Source organism: Anthonomus grandis, chromosome 7, assembly GCF_022605725.1.
Source record: "Anthonomus grandis grandis chromosome 7, icAntGran1.3, whole genome shotgun sequence".
NCBI lineage: Eukaryota > Metazoa > Arthropoda > Insecta > Coleoptera > Curculionidae > Anthonomus > Anthonomus grandis.
In genome coordinates, this window is record NC_065552.1 from 16,228,452 (window position 1) to 16,240,275 (window position 11,824).

Sequence of the window (11,824 nt, forward strand, 5' to 3'; positions counted from 1 at the left end):
TATTAAAGGAACAAAATTGAAAATAACAAGGGTAATATGAGAAAGTTGTATTTCGAAATAATAAATCCATACTATTACATATACTAAACCTTATATTTAACATACATATATAATAAATTTTACATATACTTAACCTTATATTAGAAACTGGTAAAATACCCCTAGAATTTAGAACATCGGTAATAACACCTATTCAAAAATCATTCATTAATAATTACAGGCCTATCAGCCTTATAAGTAATTTTGCGAAACTGATAGATTTATAAACATTAGACTAATGAATTTCTTAAGAACAAATAATGTTTTATCCTCAAGTCAATATGGATTTCTTGAGGGGTGCAGTACAGAAGATGCCATGCATCAACTAATAACTGAGGTAGTAAATAATTTAAATTCAAACAGAAAATGTTTGGCTATCAAAACTCTTTAAATTCCTTAAACGTAGTGCAAAACTATATTTTAAAAGTTGTGTTTGAAAAAAATAAGCTCTACTCAGCAAATCTGTTATACTCCAGCGACATTTATGATGTTCGATTAATCTATGTATTAGAGGTATGCTGCTTTATTAAAAAAAATAACGAAAAAAATAACTATGTAATGCATTCTTATAATACCAGAAATTGCGTCAACAAACACTTAGTTATACAAAAAATTAACACAAATTTGAGCAAGAGATCTTTAAACTATCTTGCACGAAAAATTTTTAATTTAATTCCAAACATCAAGAGTGTTTATAGGTTCAAAACATTTAAAAAATTATGTAAAAACTTTATTTTCGAAAATAGAACAAAACAAGAACTCTTCATCTAGGTTAGATTTTTGTGAAAGTGAGTTAGGGTTGGGGGTTGGATGATGTGTATTCATTTGTATGTTTTGTTATTGTGGCTCTTTATTTTTGTAATGGTTAGGGTATACTTTATTAATTTTTTTTTCGTAAAAACAGTTGGGAGCACATGCAGAGATATTCGGTTATCTAGGTGCATAATTTTGTATGTCTATGTTATTCATTATATTTATGTATGTGGATATATGAAGTAAAATAAATAAATAAATATTCCTAGATCTTGCAAAGGCCTTTGATACTGTGCCTCATAATACACTTCTTAATGTTCTTGAAAGATATGGAATTCGAGGTACTGCTTTGGAGTTGTTTTCAAGTAATTTATCAGGGCGACTACAAATGGTTAAGCCCAATAAAATCCTGTGACAAACAGGCACTTAAGACTGGCATTCTACAAAGAACAGTTTTAGGCCCAGGGTACAGGTGGATGGTCTACTAGTATCTTATGCAGATGATACAACCATTATGATTTCAGGAGAGTCTTGGATTATTGTCAAAGATAAATCTGTAAATAATTTAACTATAATAAAAAATTGGCTTCAAACATTTAAATTATCCTTAAACTTAGCTAAAACAACATACATAGCCTTTTCACTATAGAACACATTATAGTTCTATTTTAGTAAATAATCACTGTAAAGAAACTTCATTGACAAGTTATCTTCGAGTTGTAATTGATAAGTTTGTGAAATGGCAACCACACATTGATTATCTTTCCAACAAAATTTAAAAACTAATTCATAAATTTTACTTATTGAGGGAATTTTTAAATACTAAGGCTTTAATAATGTTGTATAAAGCATTTGTGAATAAATTATAAGATGTGGTATATTGGTGTGGGAAGGACTTTATAATAACTGGCTGTACAAATTAAATATAATACAAAAATATATTTTAAATATTATTTAAAAAAAAAATTGATTGTACCCTACGCATTTACTATTTAATAGAGATATTTTTAACATTGGATCCATTAACACTATCACAATGTGTTCTTATATACCTAATTGACATAATTTAAAGTCTTTTAAGGTAAAATGAAAATCCTGCAGTCTCCCTCCACTTATTTAAATAATTAAATAAGTGAAGGGAGACTGCAGGATTTTCATTTTGTTAAATTGCCCTCACTTTTATTATTTACAGAACACCGGTTAAAGATTGAAACCTCATTCTGTAGAAGTAATTCGATTGGGGGAGGTACTGCAATATTCGTTTGTGAAGATTTCTATGAAGTAGCATACTTTTGTAGTGTACTTGATTATAACAATTTGATAGTGGAAAATGAATTCGAGTTCTCACTGGTGTTTGGTAAATTGTTCAATATTCATGTGCTATGTATATGTAGGCCGCCTTACGGTAGAATTCCGGACTTTCTTTGGTTGGAGATTTTGCTTTCCATTTTGCCAGTGAAATCAAGGGTATCAGAGATTTTGATATTAATTATTTAGTTAAGGATTCTTTACATATTTAATGCCTGCAATCTGAAATATTTTATTCTTTTATTTTTAAAAATGTTGGTAGAGGATCCAACCCATATAATGAATTTATCTAGTACTCTGAGTGATTATTTTTCTGTAAATTTTAATGAGAGTAATTCTTGCATTACGGCTGTAGTACTGTCTGCCTTATCAGATCATGAAGCTATTTTATCTGTTGTAACTTAAGCATTAAGAATACTAAAATCATTAAAAGGGGAAGGATATATAGTAAAGCAAATTGTATTAAGTTTAAAACGGATTGCAATAAAATTAATTGGGAAGTAATGAAGAACTCCTCTGACCCCCTAAATGAATTTAACATTAAACTAGGATCAAAATATACAATCACTTGCCTCTAGAATATAAAAATATTAGTAATGATAAGCGATTTAGTAAGTTGGTTAAGATATTTTAAGCATATACAAGTAAAGCATATTACAGCTTGGATGAATTTTATGAGGACTTAAGATGACTGTGATAAAATACTTATTTTGTTGTCTATGGCATGTATGTATTGTTTTCACTATTTTATTGCAAACAAATGTTTTATTAGTTTATCATTATCAGTGTTAAGAATTGTTTGTCTTTGTCAATCGATTTTATTTATTTTTTTGTTTGTTTTTATATCTGTATTGGTTTTATCATTTTGACAATTTTAGTGTGTGTATTTTTTTCTCAGCTTTGTAAATAAAACTGTAATACACTCTTTATACAATAAAGCATTTTTCGAATTTGAATTTAAAACATATAAACTATAACATGCTACTTAAACTTAAATGATTTAATGATTGGAAACAAATAATGCTAAGGTGACAAAATCTTTTATGAATAAAGTTGCATTATTTGTGGAAAAAGCAACTAACCAAAAAAACAGTTTACTACACCAAGCAGAAAAAACTTAAACCATGGATTACCACAGGCCTTATCTTACCACTGAGGAAACGCAATAAAGTGAAAAAAATACTTTTAAAGAATAACAATTTGAAAAATAATACTGTTTGTATAAATTAAAGAAACAAAGCCCAAATAAATTTTCATCAACATGATTTCAAAAGATATACCGGATCATTTCACCTGTATATGATTAATCCATTAATACATATTATAATCAATCTTATATTTACATCGGGCACTGTCCCCGAATGTTTTAAAACCTCAGCTGTTACTTCCATCAAAAGAGCTGGTGAAAGATCACAAATTACAAATTTTGGTCCAACTAGTGTGATTACAAATTTTGCCCAAATTTTTGAAAAATGACTAAAAGAATGACTCTCTAAATTCTTGCCTGACAATAACATTTTATCTAAAAACCAATTCAGATTCCGCACAGGTATTAGTACTTCGGACGCTATACTCCTGGTCACAAGAACCATAATGAAACACCTCTATAAAGAAAAAAAGTGCCTTGCAACATTTCTTGATCTAGAGAAGGCTTTTGACACAGTACCTCATGAGAACCTTCTTAATGTCCTAAATATTTATGGTGTCAGAGGGGTTGTGTTTGAAGTTTTGAAGAGTTATCTGGCGGGCAAAAAACAGATGACTTTAAGATTAATAATATCTATAGTGATCCCTCAGAGATGCTGATAGGCGTACCACAGGATACCGTTCCTGGGCCACTACTTTTCTTGGTCTATATAAATTCTACAACAGATATCTTACTTGAAAATGGTATGGTGGTTTCTTATGCTGACAATACTGTGGTCATTTTTGTGGGTGACACTTGGGTACAGGTGCATGAAAAAAGATCTTTAGGTTTAAGATTAATCAAAAATTGGCTAGATTCTTTCAAACTTACATTAGATGTTGACAAAACCAACTACATAGCTTTCTCCCTAATAAATGCCAATCATCTTAATTTAATAGCATCTATGTAAATGCATTTGAGAATGAAATAAGGGATGTACAATTTACTAAATATTTAGGAGTAATCATCGACCAGAACCACAAGTGGAAACAACATGCGTTAAGACTCCGTTTATTAAATGTTGTGAGACTGTGACTTTGTGTTTTTCTTTGTTTTCGTCAATTTTGTATGTTAGTCTCTTAGAGAATAATGGATGAGATTTTGAATTTTTAGAAAGGATAAAGTGTTTCAAACATACCTACTTTACAGTGAAAGAATACTGGCAATTTGATCTTTATATATTTTATTAAGTGTTTGTTCTTTTATATATGAAAACCCTGAAATAGATGTATATGATTCTTAGTATACCAGGTTAGAGTTGAAGGAAACTTACAGATTCTCAATAGTACTACCAACCTAAACCTTAGGTCATTTTACTACCTTATTAATATACAACATTTTACCGCTAACAGTAAGGATGACAGAGAACAGCAAAGCTTTTAATAAGAAATGTATCACTTTCATAGCTCATAATTTCCAAAAGCTTTCAACATTATTCTGAATTGTTTTTCTTGATTCAAAGTAATAAAACTTCTACAATGTGCAAAGCTTAAACAATAAAGTTCTGGAGCAATTCCAATTTTTTCTCCACAATCTTATTGCTAACCAGTAACCTACTTGATGAGAGTATAATAACAAAATTTCTTTTGTTATTTCAGGAGACTTTAATTTTAACTTTAGTAATCCTGATTACCATGGCGTGATGGCCTTGCTTGGACTAATGCAGACCTTTGCTCTAATACCTTACATTAACTCTCATTATGGATTGGTTCCCAAAAAATCAATGGAAATGGCCATTCATAGTGCAAACAATATATCATGGAGAATCTTGAGGGCCAGTGTAGCTGGACTGTACTTTGATTTGTCCAAGGCATTTGACACCATTGACCATTCTTTACTGCTGGACATCCTGGAACGGTATGGCATCAGGGGTGCATCATCTAAATTACTCAGTTCACATCTAGAACAAAGAAGAGGTGTGCCTTAGGGTTCAATCTTGGGACCTGAGCTCTTCCTATTATATGTCAATGGTTTGCCTGAGCTGTTCCCTTCTGATATGATTTGTCAATTCGCCGACGACACATCATTTATAGTTGCCAGGAGGACAGAGGCAGATCTTTCATGGTATGAAAAAATTTCATGCTACTCAACTGCAGTGGAGTGCATGAGGACCTCGTGTCTGGACAGGAAGTTGTCTTTGAACTCTAGTAAAATGGGGTTGATTAATTTTTCGAAGGCCACAGTTATCCCAGAATCTCTACTTGTGTGATCTGGTGGCCAGTCAATTCCTGTAGCCAATAGTATTAAATTTTTAGGAATACACATTGACCCCAATTTAAATTTGGAGAAACATACTAAGAACCTTTATTCCAGATTAGCTAGCTTGTGTGGATTAATTAGAAGATTAAGGGATGTAGTGTCTGAGGTATCTCTTCCTTGAGGATACCTTGAGGTATCCTCGCCTTTTTTATTTCAGACAAATACAGCCGATCCTACAATATGGTATTTGTTTCTGGGGATCAACAAGAGGAGCTCTTGATATATTTAGAATGCAAAAGCATATCATTTGTTGTTTATTAGGCCTGACCTACAGAACTTCCTGTAGACCTTACATCAGCATACTAAAAATACTCACCCTTCCCTTCTTATACTTTTCTTCCTTGGTGTTCATGAAAAAACACAATCATTTGTTTGTTGAAAATAGGGCAATGTAAGCTGAGGATGTGATTATAATTACATGACATAGAAGGGATCTTTACATTCCATTGCATAATTCAGCCTACTATGAAAGGGGTTCTCATTATATGGCCATCAGGGCTTATAGAATGCTACCTGCTGATATTAGAAGCATTGAATCTACAGTCCAATTTAAAAAAGCTGTTTACCACTGGTTGCAGACTAAATTGTAACTTATGTTAGATATTTAGAATATTTATTTTGAATTTTGCTATTTTGTTTATATAAGGCTATTGCCTCTATAAAACCTAGATAAGAAAAATTAATGTATCCTATGGGAGCTAGATCCTCCTTTGTATGATGTTGCTTTGCCATCCTGTATAAGATTTTGTCGGAAAATAAAGGATATTATTATCTTTTTTTTTTAATTCAATTATCCAGCTAATTAAGTTTTGTTATGAGTTTGAGCAAATGGTGCACAACTATATCTTATTTTAATATTTATCCAGTTAGTTTTTATTGTTAAACTCTTAGTATTATGGTTATTATGAAGACATGCAAGTCTTAGTCACCAAAATAGGAGAGACATTGGACGTAGCTATAGAAAAAAACACTTTTATAGCATACCGGTTGGGAAAGGAACCTACCAAAAGTTCTCCTATTAAAGTTTGTTTTGAGAATTTAAAAACAAAAGAGGGCCTTTTTAAATCAAAAAAGAGATATCAGCTAAACTCAAAGGATTTAGGATATAGAAACCACCACAAAATATATATGAACCATGACTTAACAAAAGAAAATATCAAGCTATTTACAGCTGCTAGGGCATTTAAAAAGCAGCATGAATATAAATACCTATGGATTAGCAATGGTACGATATTTCTAAGAAAGAACGACACATCGAAAGTCATACTTGTTCACTCCGAAAAGAAATTGGAAAACTAATAAGGCCTCAAACGAAAATAAAGGTAGTGTATATGAATATTCAAAGCATTCGAAATAAAATCGATGAAATTAAATGTGACCTGATCAACAATCCCTGTGATATTCTAGCTTTCTCAGAAACTTGGATAAATGAAAATGAGACATTTTTTTATGATTTAAACAACTACACCCCTATACATTCATGCAGAGATGGCAGAGGGGGCGGAGCAACAGTGTATATAAAAAACACATTAAAGTGTCGTGAAGTGGAAAAGTCAAAACCGAATGAAAGTGTTAACTGGGTTTGTGTATGTGTTGGCGAGTCTAATTTAAAGGTTAGTGTAATATATAAGCCACCCTCTTATAATAACTTAGAGTTCCTAAAAGATTTAGAGAAAATTTTAATAAAGTATCCCAAAAAGCATGTTATTGTTGGTGATTTTAATATTGACTTGTTAAAAAGTTCTGCATTGGTCACTAATTATAAAAATTTGTTAATTGAAAATAATTTTAAAATAAATAATGAAATTATGTATGAAAACGCTACAAGAGTCGCAGAGCGAAGTCATACTATTATAGATCATGTTTTGTCAGAGAGCAGCTCGAATTTAATCGAAAACCTAAATGTTAGTTCTTGTTCTTTTGCTGATCATAAGAAATTGTTATTTTATATAAATTATGCCACCAAAGAATATAAACCAAAGATAAAATATATGATTAGCAGCATTGATTATAAAAAATTTGTGTATAAATTTAAACAAAATATTCAAAATGTAAGCATATCATCATTTCAGGAACTGACCGATTTGATCCAGAAATCAAAAAATGAAGCTCAATGCATTAAATCACTTAGGATAAGAGAAAATAATACATGGATCAATGAGGAGGTGCTAGAAATGATGAAAAAACGCGACTTTATATACAAACGAAAAATAAAAAACCCTGGTAGTGCGTTATATGATCAAGAATTTCGTACAATTAAAAACAAAATAACAAATAAAATAAAAGCATTAAAAAATCAGTATTTTTGCAAAGAATGGGAACATGCAGGCGGCAGTCAAAAAAAACAGTGGCAATTCATAAACAAGTTTTTTAAAAATAAATCAAACACTACTCAAATAAATTCTCTTACCTTAAATGGAACAATTGTAAAAGAAAAAAAAGATATTGTTAATTGTTTAAACAAACATTTTTCCCAAGTCGGATAGAGTATTGTGAATAAACTTGTAAACCAGACTCAACATATTGATGACGAAAATATATTTGATGAAGTTAACTGTGATAGTATGTTGAATGTTTCACCAACAAATTGTGATGAGGTTTGTGAAATCATCATGGGATTAAGGCGGAATTGTTCTCCAGGCGAGGATGGCATAACAGTGTTGGACATAATTAATTTAAAAGATTATGTTATAAATATATTAGCGAAACTAATAAATAATGTCTTTAACACTGGTGTGTATCCCAATGAATTAAAAAAAAATAAAATTACTCCCATATTTAAATCTGGCGATAAGGATCAAATGAATAACTATAGACCCATTACTGTTGTTAATACTTTATCAAAAATAATAGAAAAAATTATTAAAAAAAGAGTAATGTCTTTTGTACATAAAAATACATTGCTGGATAGTCATCAGTATGGTTTTATTCAAAATAGCAGTACTCTTTCGGCAACATTTGACTTTATTAGTTGTATTTCAAAGTCCCTAGATAGCAAAAAAATTGTAGTTGTGGTATTCATTGATTTACAGAAAGCCTTTGATGTAGTAAGTTTTGATATTTTATTAAAAAAGCTTAGGCTCATGGGATTTGGAAAACTCTTTTTGAAACTGATTCAAACCTACTTACAAGATAGAAGTCAATATGTTTACTGGGAGGGAGTAGCTAGTGAATTGTTTTCGAATAAATATGGAGTGCCTCAAGGCTCTGTATTGGGACCCTTATTATATCTTTTATACGTATTAAGTCTAAAATTTGCCAGGTTACGTGCTCGATATTTTACTTTTGCAGATGATACGGCCCTTGTATATGAAGGTGAAAATGAAGAGGAGTTAGCGCAATTTATCAATGCTGATCTGAGCTTGTACTTTAAATGGCTAGTTTACAACAGGTTAAAAATAAATGTCGACAAAACCAAATAAATGCTGTTTAAACAAAAAAACAAACAAGTAAATAATATTCAACTAAACATAAATGGAATTAGCCTAGAGAAAGTTGCCTCCATTAAATATCTTGGTTTAAATATTGATCAAGCATTGACTTGGCAAAATCACATAAACAAAATTACATCCAAAATAAATTCTATGATACCCTGTATATATAAAAGCCGAAGCTACCTAACAAATAATACAAAAATGAATATCTATAATGCTTTCTTTTTGTCCCACTTTAGATATTTGATGCCTATATGGGGAACATGTTCTAAAACAAAATTTGACAATATCCAAATTTTACAAAATAAGGTCCTTAAAATATTGTTTCAATATAATATACTTACAAATACAGATTTTCTATATAGGGAGCTTAAAGTTTTTAAATTGAATCAGTTAATGGAGTTCGAAAAATGTAAACTCATATATAAAATTATAAACAAAAAAATTAAATGCAATATAAATTTTACATTCTCAAACGACGTTCATAGACGCAATACCAGAGGTCAATTAAATTTATATATTAGTTACAATAGAACAATGATTGGAATGAATAGCCCAATATATTCTGCATCTAAAGCATTTAATAGGCTACCTAATGATTTAAGAAATATTCAAATATTTAAAACATTTGTTACAAAACTCAAAGAATATTTTTCTATTTAATCAGTCAAGTTATAAAATTAGTATAAAATTAGTTATGTAATGAGATACCTTATTTATAATTTACTTTACATTATAATTAATTAATATAACCTACCTATGATTATTGTGTACACTAGTTTCATATGTGAATTTTTGTATTAATCTCGAGGCCAGAGCTACAAGCACTGTTTAGAGACTTATTATAAATAGAATAATATGTATATTATTGAGTAATATAAAATTGTTTTCAAAAAAAAAATTATGGTACATACAGAAATTAGGTTTTCTAGGTACCTAATATAATTGTAACATGTACATAACAATTTAATTTTGGTAACAGATGAGTATGAATATATATGAGTATGATTAAACTTTAATGATTTAAAAAGTTGCTCTAATTTTGTCTGACATGTATACTCAAGTCTATATTTTATATATTATGCATTTGAAACCTTACCTTCTAAAACTTTATCCAAATTCTGCAAATCTTTTGGGAAACTAAAGACAGAAGGAACAACACCTTTTTTGAGCATTCTGTTTCCATGAATATTAAGCTCATAATCTGACTCCAAGAAATGTTTTTCACAAATTGATGCATTTTTCGGGTTGTAGTCTTTTCTTTTTATTGCATGTAGCCAAGCTTTACGTAAATTAACATCAGTTAACGGTATCCTGAATCAAATGTTATTTTTAATTAATATTAAAAACAAACAAATCTCACCAATATTTGCAATAAAAAACTTAAAAACAGTCAAATATAATTTGAACTATTATACCTATGAAATTTGCTTCCTCCTTTTTTCCACCTGTTTGTACAGTTTAGGGCAGCACAAGAATGAACCATTTTCTCCTAATTTCAAGCTTCATTCGTACCACATAACACAAATATATAGCACTAGAAGGCAAACACTCCTAACTTAACAAATAAACGTATAGTATAGGAAATCATTTAAAATAACGACTCTCAACCTACTCACCTACTTTTGCCCAAATTAGCTCCTACTTTTTCTCGCACCTCTTTCTCATACGTCGAAGCCAAACGCACAAAATATTAACCTACGGAGATAGAAAAGAATCCTTTACCACCAGGTCAATTGAAAAGATTAGTTCCCGGCCGAACCACGAAGTGAGGGCGCTTCCTCTGGATTATCTATTTTTCATGGCTCCTCCCACTCCCGCTCGGGAATCCCGAAATTGGAGTCGTTTGGTTGTTTTTCGGTTTTGTTGTTGTTTGTTTGTCTTTTTGCAAATTGCGAACTTTTGTGATTTATGTTTTTCGGGTTCTTCCATCGATTTTCTTTAGTATTATTTAATTAGACATTTTAGACTATTTGTGATAGCGATACTACGTGGGTGATCATCCAATCCACTTTGGTTTTCTAAGTAGGAAAGTGTAAATAGGTATCTACCTACTATTAGGTTTGATTTTACTTATATTTTACTCCCTATTACCTATTGTTTATGCCTAAAATTTAAAATTATAGTTTAATTATAAATTAGTTCCTTTCTTTTGCTTGCTTAGTCATCATACAAAAAATAATAAATTTTTGTAGAAATAAATTGGTATTTAGGGAACATAATGCAAATGTAGAATTTATAAATGCAAGACACAAGCAGGGCCGAGCCTAGGGTATTTGCCGCCCGGGTGCAAGAGCTAATTTTGCCGCCCCTTCTGCAGTGATTTTTATAAAAAGTGTTTTAAAAAATGCTCTTACCAAAGTACAACGTTTAACAAAAAGGGTGTAATCAAAAAATCATATTGAATTAAATTCCAAACTCACATATATTAATCAATATATCGATATTATCTATACAAAAAATATACATAAAAGCATATATTATTTACTTATATAAGTATTTCTATATTAATATGTAATAACATCGATATAAACACCTAAAGAAAATATATTTTACTTACATACTAATTTAAAGAAATTAAAAAAAAGTAATTAGAACCCTGGTTTAAATGCTAAGATTTACTTTTCTTGCCTTTTTATATGCAAATTCCCTAATTAGGTCGGTAACATCTAAATTAGAAACAATGTCTTCCTCAATACTTATTATTGATAAATTTGATAGTCTTGATTCATTGTGGATCTTAAGTAGTTTTTTATAAATTTTAGTTTGGAAAATGAGCGTTCCCCATGAGCTACAGTGACTGGCATTGTTAAAAATATTCTTAAAGCTACGAACAAATTTGGAA

At 30.1% G+C, this 11,824-nt stretch overlaps 1 protein-coding gene across 5 annotated transcripts in view; it reads right to left on the minus strand.

The window, feature by feature from the left end:
* LOC126738185 (THAP domain-containing protein 1-like) overlaps positions 1-11,080 on the minus strand; it is a 31,452-nt gene extending 20,372 nt beyond the window's left edge. For 2 of the 5 annotated variants that reach the window (XM_050443391.1, XM_050443394.1), the window contains exons 1-3: positions 10,599-11,074; positions 10,398-10,533; positions 10,079-10,293 (exon numbers count right to left, since the gene is read on the minus strand). In XM_050443391.1, the coding sequence (XP_050299348.1) occupies positions 10,079-10,293; positions 10,398-10,465 (283 nt within the window). In that variant the 5' untranslated portion in view covers positions 10,466-10,533; positions 10,599-11,074. Of the gene's footprint in view, positions 1-10,078; positions 10,294-10,397; positions 10,538-10,598 lie in introns of all 5 variants that reach the window. The other 3 variants (XM_050443395.1, XM_050443392.1, XM_050443393.1) reach the window with 3 other exon arrangements.
* Between the last annotated feature and the right edge of the window lie 744 nt (positions 11,081-11,824).